At 42.2% G+C, this 19,202-nt stretch overlaps 1 protein-coding gene across 5 annotated transcripts; it reads left to right on the top strand.

The window, feature by feature from the left end:
* Positions 1-1,902: 1,902 nt before the first annotated feature.
* LOC137304770 (calcium and integrin-binding protein 1-like) lies at positions 1,903-18,467 on the top strand. Of its 5 annotated transcripts, none has more exons than XM_067973472.1 (8): positions 1,903-1,985; positions 9,993-10,197; positions 11,176-11,210; positions 13,043-13,145; positions 13,721-13,874; positions 14,802-14,920; positions 17,159-17,247; positions 18,108-18,467. In XM_067973472.1, exons 2-8 carry the CDS (start codon positions 10,147-10,149, stop codon positions 18,127-18,129), a joined length of 573 nt encoding a protein of 190 aa, XP_067829573.1. In that variant the 5' UTR covers positions 1,903-1,985; positions 9,993-10,146; the 3' UTR covers positions 18,130-18,467. The 5 variants fall into 5 exon arrangements, with proteins under 5 accessions (XP_067829573.1, XP_067829574.1, XP_067829575.1 ...); XM_067973473.1 differs by having other exon boundaries at positions 1,909-1,970; XM_067973474.1 differs by lacking the exon at positions 1,903-1,985 and adding an exon at positions 2,205-2,375.
* The last annotated feature ends 735 nt before the right edge of the window (positions 18,468-19,202 follow it).

Here is a 19,202-nt window from a genome sequence, read left to right as displayed (position 1 = left end):
CATCAATTACATCACTTTTTTAAAAAAATTCAAAATATACTTTTTCATAAAAATTTTAAAGATACCACACTTCCAAGCTGCTACAACTGATTGTACACAATGATTACAATTTAAAATACAGTACATAAACACATACTGTACAATACAAGGTGGGGTGGCCTTTCCCCATAGCGCCTTTGTGTAGGTTGCACCTTGCTTCACTGTGTCTTGCAGCACATACTCCTAGACCATGCAGTGTGCTAGTCTGCAATACTCGGTCCTTCAGCTGGAAGACCAACAGGTTTTAGGTGGACCAAGGGGCCTCCTTCACGGAGTTGATGGTCTTCCAGCCACAGTTGATAAACGTCTCGGTGTGTGTCCCGGGAAACAGAGGACGCTGTGCTCTATGGGCTGTTACCGAACTGTTGAGGCTGAACCAGGACACATACCAAAGCATCGCTCTCCACAACTTCTGCACGATAGGGGCAGTCCATCAGGAGGTGGATGACGGTCTCTATACTCAAGGGAATACAAGCCTAGTCTATGCAACAACATTCTATACTCAGTCCTAATAACACAAGACACTTCTAAATGAAGATGACCACAGGGCACAAGCAAGAGCCATGTTTGGCAGTGGCTCTGTAAATCAATACAACCACATTTATGGCATATCCTTTTATCAACTGTTGCTAGTTGACTTTTCAGTGATATATTTCTTCATAGTATGAGCTACCATATTTAGGTAGCTGAGCCGATAAGGCTATTCAGCCAATGGAAATCCATGGCCAAGACCCCTGTTGCCTGTCACTATGTGCTTCATGGTGCCATTGGTGCTATGTGGGTGTCATCAAAGAATTGGGGGAAAAGCTGATGCATCATTTTGTCTATTTAATGCAAATTGCTGTGCAGTGCACCTGCCACACAGGCTCCCATCATTTTCAATGCTTCTAAAAGTGCTTTCATCTATCTATATATATTCAACATATTGCATAGTATGTATTTCCTATCCACAAATTTTATTTCCTATTATGATTTTTGCTCACACATCTGTCGGCTTTTCCCATTGGAAATTGGTATGTTGCAATTTCCCATTCAGTTTTGTTATACCAATTTGATGTAGTTGCAGACTCTGGCTACTAGATGGCTCTCTGAGATCTATCTCCCGACACTGTTGCCATTTTGTTTTCCTCCAGACAAGTAAACTTAGCTTTTTAAACTTTTTTTGTTACTTTAAGGTTTTTTTTAAAAAAATTAACTTAGTTTTTCATAACCGGTTCCACAGCTGCCTCTCCCCTCCCCATGGCACTCCATGATTGGGCCACAACCTTCCTCTTTTCATTAAAACAAGAAGCAAAATACTGCAGATACTGGAAATCTGAAATAAAAACAGAAAATACTGAAAACACTCAGCAGGTCAGGCAGCATCTGTCGAGAGGGGAAGAAGGCTGGTTAATGATTCAGGTCTGGAGAATGGTCATTCACCTGAAATATTAACCCTATCTTCCTCTCTCCACTGATGCTGCCTGACCTGTTGAGTGTTTCCTTCCTCTCTTCATGGTCTTTCTTCAAACATGGGCAACTTTTTTCACGGTCTCCTGGCCTGCTCTGCTCTCCATCTTCAACTGTAAATCCACACTTCGGGTTCAAACGTGGCAAAGAACAAAAATGCTCTGCAAACAGTCACTATGTAATGGTCAACGTGTGGCCATGTGAAGGGAGTTTCTGCTGTCCCTCCCAACACCGAACAGGTTTCTTTCGGTTCTTGGGATGTGGGTGACGCTGGCACTTATTGGCTTGCCCTGAGGTGGTGATGATGCTCCCACGATGGAGTTAGGGAGGAAATTCTAGCATTTCAACTCAGCGATGCTTAAGGATTATGTCCAAGTCAGGGTGGTGTGTGATTTGGATGTGGTTCCATGTTCTTTTGGACCGTAATTGTGGCCACCAGGCGGCTCTGTGGAGCCAGTCTCTGGAATCTCTCCTAACTTCCGGTAAGTTGTACGCAGGTCAGTAAAGTTTTGCAACTTTTTTACTTTAAATAGTGAACTTTTTTTTAAAAAATACATTTCCAAACCTTTTATTCCTTCCACGTCTCCAACTCCCATTTTCGTTCGTTCGCTCGCCGGGCTCCGAGTCCGGCTTCCAAGTGCCGACACTGAGCCTTCCTCTCTTTCCCCCCCCCCCCCCCCAACCGCTCCGCTTCGGGCAAAGACCGAAGGGACCTACCGCGGGAGAGTCGGCAGTGGAGCGGGGCCAGGCGATCTAACAGGAGCGGAGAGACTGCAAGGATCGGAGCATCCCTGGGGAACTACAAAGATAACTTGGCTAAGGGCGTGGAGAAGCCCAGGGGAAAAGAGAGAGAAGCCAGCAACAGGAAGCAGCAGCTCTTCTGGGAGGTGGGGGCGTAAAAAGATGAATTTACCTTTTAAGATGCCTCTTTCCGGCTCTGTGCTTTCAGGAGGGAAGGGGAAGAGTGCAGTAGAGCAGTCATGGACAGAGAGGGTAACAGGAGAGAAACTTTGCTGGGAAACCTACAAAGATAAATTAACACTTGAACACCCCACATGTTTGAAAGCCAGTGGCCGGGTTCTCTCCACTGCTCCCTCCCACAGCTGCTCGCCTCTTCTGCCTGCCCACCCCTGTATTTTCCAGGTCAACCATCTGCTCCTTGACTGCCCCCCCCCCCCCCCCCGTCCAATCTACCCTTTTCCCACCGTTCCAAATGCTCCCACTTTTCCTTCACCCGCTGCTCCCACTTTCGCTGTGCCTCTGCCTCCCAGTCTCCCACCGCCTCAGCTCATCAAACCACTGCTCAGAATCCACCAAAATCACCACCTCCTAAACTTCCCACGACCCATCCACTTCAAATGACCACTACCCATTCCGACTACCTCCCCAGCTTTTTGTGTCAACATTCACCATTGTAGTTTCAAGCTCTGGCCCAAGGTGGGTCTGTGAAGTGACTTTCTGATGTATCCCAACTCTTGCCAATTTATTTTCTGGAAGTAAACTTAGTTTTTAACATTAATATTTAACTTTTTGTACTGTTTTAACATTAAAAAAAAACTTTTTACCCCCTCATGTCTCTTGCTCCAGCTTTCAGTCTCCTGCCCACGAAACTGCCTGTTTCCCCGTTACTTGCATATCCCATTCCACACCAATCAATCCAAAGCCCCTCCGACTATCAGATACATCAGAACTTCACGCTAATATTCTAATCGGCAGAGAAACTGACACTCTCTAAATATATTTGTTGTATAGTTGGAATATAAATGATGTTCAATGCATTATATACAGTATATTAAAAGATCTACACATTTTTATATCTATATTTGCAAGTCTTCCATTTGATGTGCACTTATGTGCCACACTTTCTGTAACAATATCCTCATCACATTATGTTGACGTCACTCCTATTATAAAACAACTTCATAGAATCATAGAAAGGTTACAGCACGGAAGGAGGCCATTCGGCCCATCGAGTCCGCGCCGGATCTATGCATGAGCAATCCAGCTAGTCCCATTTCCCCGCCCTATCCCCATAGCCCTGCACATTTTTTTGTTCCAAGTACTTATCCAGTTCCCCTTTGAAGGCCATGATGGAATCTGCCTCCACCACTCCCTCAGGCAGTGCATTCCAGATCCTAACCACTCGCTGTGTAAAAAAGATTTTCCTCTTATCACCTTTGGTTCTTTTGCCAATCACCTTAAATCTATGCCCTCTGGTTCTTGACCCTTCCGCCAATGGGAACAGTTTCTCTCTATCTACTCTGTCTAGACCCTTCATGATTTTGAATAACTATCAAATCCCCTCGCAGCCGTCTCTGTTCCAAGGAGAACAACCCCAGCTTCTCTAGTCTATCCACGTAATTAAGTCCCTTATCCCTGGAATCATTCTAGTAAATCTCCTCTGCACCCTGTCTACAGCAAACACATGCTTTCCAAAGTGCGGTGCTCAGAACTGGTCACAATACTCCAGTTTATCCTCTGACTCACTGTGAGCAATGCCATAGAAGACCTGCTAGTCTTAAATAAAAGTATAGTCATTGGCAAATCGACTGCATTCGGAAATATAAAAGAGTTGACTTATACTACCAATAATGACCTTTATTGTGGATCTTGTGGAACGTTACCTGAGTCTAGGCTCTGTTTGTGGCTCATGTCTGGCACCAGGTAGAAAAGCAAACAGAGTAGTGCAGGGAGGCCGGTACCGGTAGCAACAGAGAAGTGCTCGAGAAGCCAGCAACTTGACTGTCGAAGCTGGGACTATGTGAACTATGGAAAGCAGTGCGAAGTTCATAAATAATCTACCCCCACAAATAAATCATCCATGGCTTGGTGGCTAAATGTACCAGTTAGTGTGGTATGGAGCCATATAGACCTGCAGGCCTGGAGTTCAGTCCCTGGTAGGTATTGAGGTAGCTGGTCATTCTTCATGTGTAATCTTAGACAGTTTGTTGGCAGACTATTTGACCACAGAGACATCATAGTTGAGCCTAATTCTGTTTCAATTCAGGTCCATACACCGGTTTTGAGGCAGGAGTCACTGGATAGGGATCACGAATGGGGAACGGTTGGCTTTTTTTTAACATTCCCTTTCAAAGGGACACTAAAGTCAATGGGGCTGTCCCATCAAGACTCCTGTCGAAACCACCTAGCTCAGCACAGATTGAGGATCAAGCCTGTAACTTCCCTAGCAGGTATGGCTCACTACCACACTGGATGGTACATCGACGTACTGAACCAGGGGAAGAGAAAAGCTCTTGCTTTTCGCCTGAGCTGTGAACAGAAAGTGGGCTTCAAACCTAATGTTTCATCCAAGTTTTAAAATGTACTTTTCCCCTTTGTGAAGTTATTGCTTTGTGATGAAGAGCAGGAAACCTGGCTGATCTCTTCAGCTCCCCTCCCCCCATCCCTGGGCCCTAACTGAGAGCAGCAAACTAATCACACTTTGAACCTGGTCTGTATGGCTCATATAATATACCACCTTCAGCAACAGCAGGGGTGGTTGGGGGGGTGCAGAGGGCAGTTTTAACCACAATGTATTTAGACAAACGCAAAAGAGGAAATCTGATATCATAAATGACAGTCCTAAGGTCACACTCTAATATAACACACCCTGACTGTTTCAGGGTTCAGGTTTTTAAATAGACCCAGAATTAGCATCTATTAAATGTGACCTCTTAAGGAACGATGCTATTGAGAAGAAAACACACAGTGCATAAATCCAGATTGTAGTTGCGATAGTCTGTTTTTCCTGCTTTGTTTTTTTTTTGAATAACCATTCACCCTGGCAGCTCTGAAATGCTGATGTAGACTTTAGACTTGAGTATGGTTAGTTATAGTTTAGTAGAACATGTTTTATTAGCCTAGTTCCCAGCAGTCATATATACCAGCAGTAGGTGAGAGGAGTGAAGAGTGGATGACTGCTGGGAATTTTCTCTAACAAGCAATAGCTCAGCTGTAATTTGCATAAGGAGTCACTGAGCAGAAGATGAGGGCAAGTACATGCCTGCTTGTTTATTCCTTCACAAGGCCCCAACAGTTCATTACTGGATTGTCTTCTACTCATCAATAACAAAAAGCTCCTTTTTTTTTATTTTGGTGAGTCATAAAAGTGTGAGATTTAAAGGAGGAAGTTTTGCCAAATTCAGAAATCAGTTTAGGAATGGTAAAAGATTTTTTTCCCTATAATTGATGATTGTTTGAAGTGAGCAAGCAGAGTTTGATTCTGGTGAGAGTTTGGTGCTTGGAGTTCAGGCTAAGACTATGCACACTTTTAGTCAGTTATACAGAGGGTTGGCAGTGCAGGGAACCCTCATGATATGTGTCGAGTGTGATATGTGGGCCTTCATGGATGATGCAGGGGAGGGGAGGGGAGGGGGGGCTGCTGAGAAAGAAGTGGGTCAGAGGAATGAGAGAGTGGTAGCAGTGGGAGATTCTATAGTCAGAAGAATATACAGCCTTTTTTGCATTCATCGCTGAAAGGTATGTTTCCTCCATGTTGCCAGGGTGCAGGACATTACAGAACTGTGGAATAAACCTCTGATGGGAGGGAGAACAGCCAAAGCTCACTGCCTATGTTGCAACCAATTGCATAGTTAGAAGTCTATTTGAGGTCTTACAGAGGGAATTTAAGGAGTTAGACAGTAGACTGAAAAACAAGACCTCAAGGATGGTAATCTTTGGATTGATCGTGTGCCACACAATGGACAGGGTAATAAGAAGATTACGAAGGGCAACCCATGGCTGCAGGACTAGTACAGAGGGAGAGATTTACATTCTTCAGACATTGGAGTGAGATCTGGAACAAGCAAGGGCTATATCGATAGGAGAATCTTCACCTGAAGCAAAACGGCAGTTTTTGCAGAGAGAGTAGAGCAATGGGGAAAGATTTAAAATGATATGACAAGGGGTGGGGATTGAGCCTAGAGAGGGAAATCGGGATTAATGAAGCTGTTGGAATCGAAGCAGAAGGCTTATCCCAAGAAAGAATGGGATAAAGGTGGTCAAAATGGGGGAACAATTTATAGAATGCATCAGGTTTCTGGTAGTCATAGGAGCCCATTATTAAACACTTTTATATTCAAAGGCACTATCCCATTTCCTTGGGTGAAGCATTATCAGTGGAATCCTTTAACATGATTTCATTTAAATAGATTTGCCCTTTATAGCTTAATTGTTGGGAGTGTCTTATATCTTGTCATCAGGGTAATACTTGCCCTGGAGTGAATCTAAGATTTATTGGACCCATGTTTTAGGTATGGACCTTTTAGGTGGTTTCTTTGACTTCAGTCTGTCAAAGTGTTTATTCTTGACCTGTATTCGGTTACATCCTCTATGTGTTGTTATTCATTGGTTTTTCATTGAAATATTTTAGCTTAGCAGGATTGCCAGGTTATGCTAAAACTTTCTGGAAATTAATGAGTTGGGATTTATTTGGCGTTTAGTACCAGAGAAGGACGCAGTTGAATCCTGTCATTCATCTCTCCCATACTCTCCCTAGGCTGTCCCTGACATCCTAACTATTTTGGTTGGACATTCACCTTAATTTGTGACTCCTTGGACCGTTGTCAGTCAAAATATTCTACTCTTCGTCTGCAATGGTTATAATCTTCTAGAGAAATTATTCTAACATTTCGTAGAGACAACACATATCTTTCATCATGGGAAATGTGGTTATTCACAAAGCCCGAAACGCCCCGGTTCCTACGCTGAACTATTGGTAAAGTAACTCCTCCCTCTGGGAGGGGCGAGCTTCTCCAGCTATTCCTGACTGGGGTGATAACTCCTCCCTTTGGGAGGGATAATTTTCTCTACGGAGGGGAAGCTTGCTGGACATTACTAACTTTATCTGCTCTTGTGAGTTTTCAATTTGATTTCCGATCGTATCCATCGTTTAGGATAATGTTTCCTACACCAGGTATCTGGGAACAAAGACTAGCGTGATCTGTTTCACATGGATGTTTATGACATTTAAGCTCCTCAGTTTGCTCTTGGCCTTGACTATATCTAGTCTTTCAATTCCTGCGGTTCTTAAGACTTACAATCTCCGATCATTTTGCTTTTCATCTCGTGTTTGCATTTCTCTCGCTGGGTGAGTTTTCCTGTTGTTGGTTTTAATACAGGGTCTCCATAAATGAATTCTTCTGCCTTTTGACTAAGGTTTTGTAACACCTGGGCACTTTATTCCCATTTGGGAAAATTGTTGCTTTATAAGGCGCTTTGTTTTGTGCTAATTGTGGTTTAAAGTCCACGTTCCTTTGTTGGATTGTTGCCTCTTTCAGAGCAACTGCTGTTTTAATTTTGTATTCTATGTCTTCGTTTGCTGAAGTTCTGCCCTAATATCCTGAGTCTCTGCCTTCTTTTGCTGAATTTCTATCTTTAAAGTTTCAGCTTGGGAATACAACAGTGTGCAGCAGCATAGCTCATCCAGGCATATCTTGCTGGCTCACTTTTAACAGCTTTTTAGTTGCTTTCTGTTCTACATCCATAAAACCTTTATTGTACTCACTAGTCTTCCAGGAATGCTAGTTTCAGCCTGTCCATTAGTCATACAGACATTTCCAAAATCCTGCACTGAGTGTCATTGGGTTTGGCTGTTTGTTTGTCATACTGTGCCTTTTAATTTCCTAGGCTCAAATCTTAGCTGTAGGCATTCACTCGTTCTCTAAACATTAAAAATCAAATTATTAGGGTTGTGCCAGTTCCCAGTAAGAAGTTGTTTAGATCACTAAACAGTGTGTGCTCTGGGCAGTTCAAGCCCCTTTTGTTGCAACTGAGGTGTTCCCCTTTAAATCAGTCGTCTTTTTAAAAAAAAACTAAGCTGATGAAAGTTTTATTTTCCTGTAGTTCCACCTCAACCGCTTGCATGCTACTGCTTTAAAGCTGTTAACCCTTTATTTCTTCAGCACACCTGATGTTTATTTGTGAAGTTTCTACAAGAGTTATTCAAGGTTGATCACTTTATTCAGCACCCACATAATAAAGAAACCGGTCAAAGTAACTGACTATTTCCTCATGAGCCATCCTCATCTTCATTCAATTACGAGGATTGATGGTAAAACAAGAGGGGTTCAAATTGGCAAGAACAATTTTAGGACTTGTCAGGAAATTCTTCACACATAAGATGATCAACACATGGCACAGACTTCGGGGTAGGTAATGCAGGCAAAAACCCTGGAATTATTTAAGAAAATGTTTCCTGCTGTGATAGAGGATTCACTGGATCGATGAGCTAAAATGTACCTAATGGCCTTTATCATTATCTGTCTTGTCAATGAAAACAACAAAGATCCAAAGTCAATAAACTGCTGATCTCAGATGGCGTTATAAACTTGACCGGGGGGTGGGGGGGGGGGGGATACGCACACTGGATCATAGTTGAATCAGAGTCTCTCCTCACTTGGTATCCAGTACATGCATTTCCCAATAAGTCCAACTTTAGAGTAATTAGGAGCAGGAGCATTATGTTCTATTCTTTGTAACAAGATGCCAAACCATCAATGATCTGATTTATAATGCATGAAGGAATGTATACAGCATTACTGTTAGGAGTCAAGAGCTTTATCTCATCACTTCCCCACCCCCTCATTTTCCAGTTAACATTTTAATATTAAATATCAAGATTTCCTGAGGGGGGAATTGACCCATGTTTCTTGTGCAAATCAGGTGATTTAGTTACACGAGAACACATCTGTTCTGCCCCTAAGTTTGATCACAACCTCCCCATGGCTCACCACTTCAACTCCACCTCCCATTACTCCTGACCTTTTCTCTTTGGTCTGTACTACCAGGCTTAATGTAGGGTTCAGGAACAGTATCTCATCTGTCTCCTCAGCACTCTGAACCTCTCCACTCTGACCACTGACTTCAGACCTTGGCTGTCTTCCCCCATTTGCATGCTGGTTTCTGCCATTATTTAATCTCCTTCCATTTTGGAGGGTTTCTTTTGCCTTTTCATGGTCTTACTTAAGTATGTTCACACCCTTGAACACAATCTAGGATGATGCTTTAATCCCTTGGCTGTGTTCAGGTGAAGGTTAAAGATCCCAAGGCACTACTCAAAAGAGCAAGGCCGTGGCCAACATTCCTCCCAATCAAATCCACCAGATACAGATTAACTGATCATTCATCTCACTCGTTTTGTGGGATCCTGCTTATTTGTCCACATAGCAATAGTAACTGTATAATTTAAATTAAGTGAGAAGTATTTTGGGAGAATTTCTGTGAAAGATAGTAATAAATAAGTAATAAATGTAAGTTAGTTTAATGCCTTTTCACTGCCTCAGATGATCCTCGAGTATCATCTACCAGTTTTCACCTCTCTAGCTTTTCAAAAAAATTGCAGTTATTAAATCCAGTAACTGCCTGTGACAAGAGTTAGCAGTCCTAGTTCTGCTTTTAACTGTTGTTGGTTTCCTCCCTCCACCCCATAAAAGGACTCACTTATTTTTCGATTTCCAGTTCTAAAGAAAGATCTTCACACATTAGCCTGTCCGTTTTCCTTTCAGGTGCAGACCAGCCTGCTGTGTGGTCCCAGCATTTGCAGTTTTTTTCAATTCATTTACACCAGGGTTCAGAGAAACTGCTGGCAATCACAGAGGGTGTTTGTTCCCAGAGGATCTGGAAATCAAAGTTTGGAGCCAGTAGGGTCGAATTGGGAACATGGGGGGATCGGCCAGCCAGCTCTCCAAGGAGCATCTTTCTGAATATCAGGTGAGAAAATAAAATTTAACTTATAAAAACATTTTTTAGGGGAGTTTTTCCCCTGACTGATTGGAGTCAGTGTCAGAAATTTGGATTAAATTGTAATTCTATGTACTTAGAAAAATAAATTAAATCCAAAGTATTTTATCGCAACTCTTTTTCGATAATCGCTAAGTTGGTCTGGGTGGCAGTCGGTGGCCACCCCGTCTTAGTTGCAGTATCGGATCAAAGTCTCATAAAGCCGAGCATGAGGTGAACCTATTGGTTTCCATTTGCTGCTGTCTTCACCTAAGAGAATGAGACTTTGCAGTAACAAGATTAGTGAGGCCAGCAGAAAAACCCAGTGGAAGATGAATAGAAAGATAGAACTCGCATTTATATAGCACCTTGTTGTATCTCTCAGGATGTCCCAAAGTGCTTCACATCACATTCGCTACATTTTGAAGTGAAATCATTGTTGTAAATACAGCAGCCAATTGTACATGGCAAGATTTCACAATTAGCAAATGAGATAAATAATCAGCTAATCTAGATTTGATTGTGTTAGTTGAGGAGAGCAGTGCAATGTTGACCAGGTCACTAGAATGCCCTACTTTTCTTTGTTATATTTCTGTGGGATCTTTTACATCCACCTAAAGAAACAGAAAGAGCATCAATTTAATGTGTCATCTGAAGGTCAGCACCTCTTGACAATGCAGCACTCCTTTCATACTGCACAGAAGTGTCAGCCTTGGGGTGGGGATTCAGCCCGCAGAGGTGAGAATGCTATCAACTGAGCCAAACTGACAGTTGTTAATTGAATCATGATCATAAGAAGCAGGAAGGGAGTAAAAGCCTTTTTCTCCCCAATGCTGTAAAGACCAGGAACGCCCATCAGTGGTTGGTACATAAATAACCTGACTTGCCTGAATGCGCTTTGATTTAACCATTGCTGCAGCCTATGCCTGTAGTAGAAAATGTTCAATCCTTTTTTTCCTCTTATTTTAGGAACTGACTTTTTTAACAAAGCAAGATATTCTGCAGTAAGTAGGCGACTTTTATATTTTATTTCTTGTTGATGCTGGAGGATATTAGAACCATAGAAAAGATACAGCACAGAAGGGGGCCATTCGGCCCATCATGACCGCGCCGGCTCGAACAACCACCAGGTGCCCATTCTAAATCACACCTTCCAACACCCGGTCCGTAGCCCTGCAGCTTACAGCGCTTCAGGTGCAGGTCCAGGTACTTTAAGAGTTGAGGGTCCCTGCCTCTACCACCAATTCGGGCAGTGAATTCCATACACCCACCACCCTCTGGGTTAAAAAAGTTTTCCCTCATGTCCCCTCTAATCCTTCCACCAATCAGCTTAAATCTATGTCCTCTAGTTCTTGAACTCTCTGCTAGGGGAAACAGTTACTTCCTGTCTACTCTATCTGGGCCCTTCATAATTTTGTACACCTCAATCAAGTCACCCCTCATAGCTGCAATTTTCAAGCCCTGGCAACATTCTTGTAAATCTTTTCTGCAGTCTCTCCAGAGCAATTACGTCCTTCCTGTAATGTGGTGACCAGAACTGCGCACAATACTCCAACTGTGGCCTCACCAGCGTTTTATACAGTTCCATCATTACATCCCTGCTTTTGTATTCTATACCTCAGCTAATAACTGAGAGCATTCCGTATGCCTTCTTCACAACCTTATCTACCTGTACTGCCACCTTCAGGGACCTGTGCACTCCAAGGTCTCTCACTTCCTCTACCCCGCTCAATATTCCCGCTTACTGCGTATTCCCTTTTACTGTTTGCCCTCCCTAAGTGCATTACCTCGCACTTCTCCGGGTTGAACTCCATTTGCCACTTTTCCACCAACCCATTGATATCTTCTTGGAGTCTACAGCTATCCTCTTCACTATCAACTACACGGCCAATTTTTGTGTCGTCTGCAAATTTGCCAATCATGCCCCCTACATTCAAGTCCAAATCATTAATATATACCACAAACAGCAAGGGACCCAACACTGAGCCCTGTGGCACACCACTGGAAACGGATTTCCATTCGCAAAGACATCCATCGACTTTTACCCTTTGTTTCCTGTTACTGAGCCAATATTGAAAACGTTCATCAGTTAACCAAGGTGGGATTTGACATTTCAGCAACTGCTAGAGGGCTACAATAATGACTTAGTGGCTAAATACACTCCCCAATGTGGCAATGACTCTTCTAGACCAGGAATGTCAAAGATTTGATCGTTGAACTGCACTAATTAGCTGATCTCAGCAAGGATGGCAGCTGGGACACTGCAATTGGCTGCCTTGTGCCTATGAGGAGGGAGAAAAATTAGCCACGGTTTTGCTCCTCTTTGCTATTCAGTGACTACTGCACATATGTAGATATAGGGTGAGAACTGCACCAGGCTTGGTGTGATGCCTCCACAGTCAGATAGCAATTAACACTCACTGTCTAGACTCACACAAGTAGAATGGATGCTTGGGTGAGGCATCAGATGACATCTGGTACCTGTGGAACTATAGCTCAGCAAGGAGTTAGCACTTCAGGAGAGGAGGGAAGGAAGATAAAAAACAGCTGCTTGTAACGATGGTGATGATTTAATGACCGGTGTGAACGATTTTTTTTTGTGTCCAAGTCCAAGTGAACTATCAACAGCTAATTCAACTGAATCAATGCAGAGTCCAGTATATAGCAGTGCTGAGGAACAACTGGCGTCTTGCCCTGCATTAAAAATTAACCTGTATCCTGGTTGTGAATTACATTGTAATCTGCAGTTCTGGTTAAAAAAATTTGCATTGCTTGTATGTAACATTCCAAAGAAGTGGTTTAACATTAATGGCCATTAACTCTTTTATCCACAAAGTGCTCATCGACTATTTACGGAGCTGCTTTCGAAAGATCAACAGGTTGACCTCCAGAACACGCGGGTTTCAAAGGACAGCATCTGTGAGATGCCAGAGTTGAAGGTATGAGACGATCTCAGTGCGGCCTCTAGGATTTCAGTAATGTGTAATGGTCAGTCTGTGGAGAGCTCTTTTATTGGCCTAATAGTTCCCAACAGGAAAATCCTTTAGCAAAGATACTGATGCATCACAATGGTTTATGTAGTGCTGGAAAATTAAATCTAATACAGAAATGGATTCTGTGTAAACAAAAGTTATTGTTGAAAGCTTTCTGGGCTCAAGAAAGGAAAATATCAGTCAGGATTCCTGCTCACTATCAAGTGATCCTTGCTGGAAGGTGCCTCTCTGTGGATGGTGGGTGAGAATAGGATTGGTTTTGGCTGTGATGGCCCTTGTGGTAAAATAGCCTCTTGACAATCATGGCATAAGTTCTCACATGAAGAATGGCTACTTGCTTCCCTGATGATTTAGGACAGGATTGGTTTTAGCTGTGATGCCCTCCAGTCAGATCATTGACTGCTACTCACGGTTAAGGCGATCTCGTGAATAATGGCCAAAACTGCAAAGATGAGGAGTAACAAAGGCATTAACTATTTTAAGTTACCTTATTTTTAAATTATGTTGTGTTTTAATTATAGGCTAACCCTTTCAGAGAAAGAATCTGTCTGGTGTTCTCAACTGCGGATGAAAAGGATGGCAGTATGTCTTTTGAGGATTTCTTGGACATGTTCAGCGCGTTTAGTGATTCCGCAACTCCCGATATCAAGTCTCACTATGCTTTTCGAATTTTTGGTTAGTCTGGTCTTCAAGGGGTTAGTACAACGGATACTGTAGCCTGTTTTAATGCAGTGGTACTTGTAATGAAGCCAGGGTCACTTGTAGCCTGCCTCCCCTTCACTTGTGGCCCTTGGTAGACCTGCTTTTCCATGTGTGTCTGGGCCTCCATACACAGAACTATCAGACTGTGGATTCCTGCCCAAGCTGAGATTCAGTGCTGCTCCTTCTCTCCTTTCCCAGTAAGAAAAAAACAAGAGAATTCTTATCTCGTATTCACAGACCAACTGTGTGCCCTCTACTAAAAGGTTATGATTTGTTCAGCTAACTAAATTGAGTAGCTGAGTTAGTTGATCCCAACTGGAGCGGCAGTAGGGGATTGATAATTGGGCTCAGCACATCTGGGTTAGGGAGGGGAATATTGGCCAGGGTTCCTGCTCCTGATCGTTATCGGATGATCCTTGTGAGAAATGTGCATATTTGGAGAGGGATAGCATCTGGATCAGCTGTGATTCTCCTCCCCAACATCCAAATAATCTGCTAACACTCATTGTGTAAGCTCAAATCTGAAGATTGACCACTTGGGGACGGTACTGGAGGGTGCCTGTTATCACAGCAAAGAGTCAAAGCCTTCAGCAGAAAGAAAAAGGCTGTAGTTTTATGGAATTTATCACCCTTGGCGTTTTGCTCCCCCATCCTGTTCCTGTGGGGAAACTGACTGACCTCTGCACAGCAGTTTCTTAAAGTGGCATGATTGTAATGGAGAGCATAGTACATGAGATGCCATGGGTGCAAAACTGAGCCCATCAGTTTGCTGCACAGTAGGTTGGTGTTCATAAGAGTTGGCTTCACGTGAAAGACTGTTAGGATTGTGAGTAACACTGATTTAACATGGAGCGTGTGTTTGTACGGGTTTAAAATGTTCATTCTTTCTACACTGATCAGATTTTGATGATGACGGGACTTTAGATAAAGAGGATTTGAAGAAATTGGTGAATTGTCTGACCGGAGGCACATCCGATACACAACTGACAGAGCCTGAAATGAACCAGCTGATTCAAAATGTAAGGGAAACTCTTATTGACAAATTGCTCATTTTAATACTTAAAACTAAACAGCATCCTTTATTTAAATTGAGAAACCTAGATGCAAAGCTAGGATACCAAGTTTGGAAAGAGTACAAGAGAAGGCAAGATAAATCAGGAAATGATGAAGTGATGCTAACTGTGGCACTCCTTACTTCCTTCAGTCTTCCCTTCCGCCTCCAAGCCTGTAGATGTAGGAGGATGGAAAGAATTGTACAGTTGCCGAGTGCTGAGAAAGAATAAGTTAAAGTAGGAGGCGGTGAGATGATCTTATGTTAAAATCAAAGTGAGAATTTAGATAGCAGAAAGAGCACGAGAACAGCGTATTTTACTTGGAAGGAAGGGGAAACATTAATCCCAATTTGCTGCGTGCAAATTGTCTGCTGCATTTCTTACATTAAAACAGTGACTACGCTTCAAAAGTATCTCATTGGCTGTGAAGCACTTTGGTACGTCTTGAGGTCATGAAAGGTGCTATACAAATGCTATTTCTATTTAGTTCATTTATTATTTACCTTTGTTTTATCATCCCTTACACACTCTCCCCTTGAGGGTACAGGCCAGTAACCTGCTTCCTAGTCTATGAAAATGCCATGAATGGAAAGTTGGAGTCAACCAGACAGTAATGTGTTTAAATATTTCATGATCTTTTCTAGTTGCATTGCAGCTTTGCCCCCAGAATGTTATGAATATCAGATTACTATATAGATACATGCATAGGTTTATCAGCCTATTCATACTGGACTTAAATCAACTTCCTTTCGATTATTTTTTTCCTTCTCTGAATCTTCTCCCCTCCTCTCTAATTGAGGTACATATTTTCAAGTCTCTAGCCCAGGTACACATTCTTCATGTGAGCCTAGATGGTGAATGTCAGCAGACTAGAAGCACGCTAGCCAAACGAGATCCTTGTCCACTCGTACACCCTTTCCAACAGGTGTCACTGTATAGCAATCTGTGCCAGAAATCGAGTGACTACTTTTTCTTGTTGGCATTGTGGCCCCTTGGGGTTCCCCCTTCCCCATGATATTAAACTGGAGATATTTATTTGAGCAATTTTAATTTTCTATTTTGTTTATGATGAAAGAAGTCATTTCCTATATATCCCTTGTACATTAATTTTCAAATGTACTTTGTTATGGAACCTAGAGGAAGTTTGTGGCACTGTTGGCAGTGAACTACAGAACTCAGCCCAGCATTCACTGCTTCAGCAGGAACACCAACTGGGATTTTGCAAGAGTTACAGTAATTCATTTCAGGGGAGCTCCTGGTGGTTTACTATTATGCAAAATATTTACTTTTTTTACATAAACTTATTCCTATTAAAAATATTTAAATTGTTAGGTAATTGGTTCGACTCGAACAGGTTATGCCTCTACGCCCTCTCTCTTGCAATGAGAAACATAAGAGTGAGGCTACTGTGTGTTACATAGGAAATGTTTGGGTTCTAATTCAACAAAAAATATAATTTAGAACATTGTTCTGTTAGAATTAATAGTAAATTAAGAGATTTTAATTTATCATTTATGCAAGGGTATTTTCTACCTCTTCAAGTAGTCAACCATGATTCTGACTTGAAGACCCAGGGTTTGTTACTAATGTCAAATTCTATTATATGGAATAATAGGGATTTTTACTGTTCTTGTGGTGCATTCTATTCTGGGATTCTGTCCATTTCCACATGAAAATCACAAGTGAGTGGCCTTGCCTGTAGTTAGATTTGACTTTTCATGTTAGCCTAGTAACATGGACAGTTGCTGTGAGAGAGAGAGAGCCAGACCATCCCATCTTAATGACCAATGGAGGACTTGTAGCAAGTGACAAAGCAAAAAAAATGTTAGAATTAAAAACTAAAGACAGCTTGCATTCAGAGTGTATGTAATCGATATTCTCTGAATAAAGTGCTGAGTATCAGTAAATTTAAAGTACCAGCTTATTGCCGTTCGTTGATCATTAGTAGTTTGAGGATTACAGTTGTGATGTTTTAGATGCTAACCTGGTTTATCCCCTTAAGGCCAGTGGGCAAAGTAAAAAAAAATTTAGATTAATTGTTGCTACTTGTAAATTTCAAGATCCAGGTTTGAAGAATCCAGCATTAAATGATTGGATTTCTTTCTCCTTTTAAGATTGTTTTGCCACTTTGAAAAAGCGATATTTGGGTCATCGCCTGACCTAAGACTTAAAATATTTTAAATATATACTTACTGTTTCACTCAGATTTTGGAAGAATCCGATATTGATAAAGATGGGACCGTGAATCTTTCAGAATTTCAGCACGTCATCTCCCGATCCCCTGACTTTGTGAGGTACAGTAAACAGAATTTAATGGCTCTTCACACTTTCAGTAACACACATCTTAGCTGAAACCTGATCCAATCACTTCTATAAACTGAACAAGAGCACCGATGGGGAGCACAAAAGTGCACGAAGTCAGATAATGTTTTTTTGAGAAAAGGAATGCTATTGTAAATACTAAATCTAAATTCATTGAGACCAGATTTGATTTCTGGTCCATGCTTAATTAAACACAGCTGGGCCAACAGTTGGGGAACTGCAATTGGTCTCTGATGAAAAATATACATGTGGATTACCTGTGAGGACACCACAAGGCTGATTTTAATTCATTATGCCCAGCATAAACAGGGCAGTAACAGCCTGAAAATGGCAGGTCATTTACTGCCCAGTTTAAGCTGGCACTCTGGCAGGGCTTTGATTCAATCACATCTACCAACCATGCAAGAGCACGGAGGTGGAGCACAAAATGGCTGGAGTGCCTGCTTGTTTCAGGTCTCTAGTAATATGTATGTCACGTGACCCTGATTTGCATAAGAACCCAATTGCAATTTTGAGGTACAAATGAAGCGTGCGTCTCACACCCTCTGTCTATTTGTACCAGGTGTTGCGTGGCCTCACAAGGGACTTAAAACAGTCCAGTGCTCCTCCTGTGTCCTTCAAAAAATGTCCAGCTCTTCCCCCACTCACTTAGCTAAATAGCCTGCCTACACTTACTATCTAATCTTGTATGTCCACCTGGACAAAGTACCACTGTGACACAGTCCCCAGCATGAGTCAGCTGGGGGAGTGGAAGAATTAAAAGTAAAAATGTGTTGAGCTGCTGCTGCTCTCCTCCTCTGCAGATTTTGATGAAACTTTGTTTGCCTTTCAGCTCCTTTAAGATTGTCCTGTAACCTAATCGTGGATCATCTGTGATGGGAAAAATCAAATGACCTCTTTGGAACTTTTGGCCCTATGGAAAAGATCAGTGTTCTCCTGATTCCATAAACTCAGACTGTCTTTACTTTTTTGGTTGGGGGGGTGGGGGAAAGAAAGAGGAAGCAAAAGAGTCTTTCACTGGAAATCTTTCATCTGTATCACAGCATCAATTTCTAAAGCTACAGTATTCAAAATAATCATGTTTCAAAGTGTCTTAAATGGAAAAAAAAATTCCTATTTTGTGACTAGAATGCTTAAAATGACAGAAACCTTTTAACATTTTTACTGTCCAATAAAAGTATTTTCAGCTTAAGCACTCACTTTTCATCAGTTTTAGCCAACAAAAATGTTTGAGTAGTCTGATTTCCACTTCCTGTTTTTCCCTTCATTTCCCCCTTACCTCCATATTCTCCCAAATGTGCTGCCCCAGCTAATGGCAGCAAACTCGGGTCAAGCAAGGAACAATGATGAATATTGTGGAATCTGACAACTTCTCAAAGCCAATGCCAAAAAGTAGTGGGATGTTTTCTGGGCTAATTCCCAAGATACTGGGAGCCTAATGTGAATTGTGATCTGTGCTCACAATGGTCCACGAATCAGGCAAAGACCCTAATGATCCCAGCGATTCCCAGCCTCAGTCTGCTGAGCTGCCTGGGAAAGTCATCGCACACTGTCTCTAATATCAACTCGAGAACGTTGATCTTCAACTCAGGCCAGGGTTCAGGAGAAAGCACCACCAGTGACAACTTGCAGCAACTGTCAGAAAATATCCTCCAAGCTTAACAAGAAAGAGCGCACACTGGTGGTGTTCCTGGATGTGGAAAAGACTTCGCTACGGCTAGACGACATGCCCAGCGACCATACTCGATGGATATTAAATTTCCTGGCAGAGCACACAATTGGTGTCAAAAGGAGCAATATCCACCAGGTTTTGCTCAACGGTGGGAATGCCACAGCGCTCAGCCCAATCCGATTCCTGATTTATGTCAATATGATTCCAATACCTGAACCAAGGATTGGGACTTGTCATTTAGGGGCCCTCCATAAA

The sequence above is a fragment of the Heptranchias perlo genome, chromosome 38 (assembly GCF_035084215.1).
Source record: "Heptranchias perlo isolate sHepPer1 chromosome 38, sHepPer1.hap1, whole genome shotgun sequence".
In the NCBI taxonomy this organism is placed as follows: domain Eukaryota; kingdom Metazoa; phylum Chordata; class Chondrichthyes; order Hexanchiformes; family Hexanchidae; genus Heptranchias; species Heptranchias perlo.
The sequence above is the reverse complement of the archived record's forward strand: the minus strand, read 5'-3'. Positions and strand labels throughout refer to the sequence as shown.

Coding starts and splice junctions, on each gene's coding strand:
- LOC137304770 (XM_067973472.1), top strand. CDS start 10,147: ATGGGGGGATCGGCCAGCCAGCTCTCCAAGGAGCATCTTTCTGAATAT. Junction 13,146..13,720: donor GTGAGATGCCAGAGTTGAAG/GTATGAGACGAT, acceptor TTTTAATTATAG/GCTAACCCTTTCAGAGAAAG. Junction 17,248..18,107: donor CGATCCCCTGACTTTGTGAG/GTACAGTAAACA, acceptor TTTGCCTTTCAG/CTCCTTTAAGATTGTCCTGT.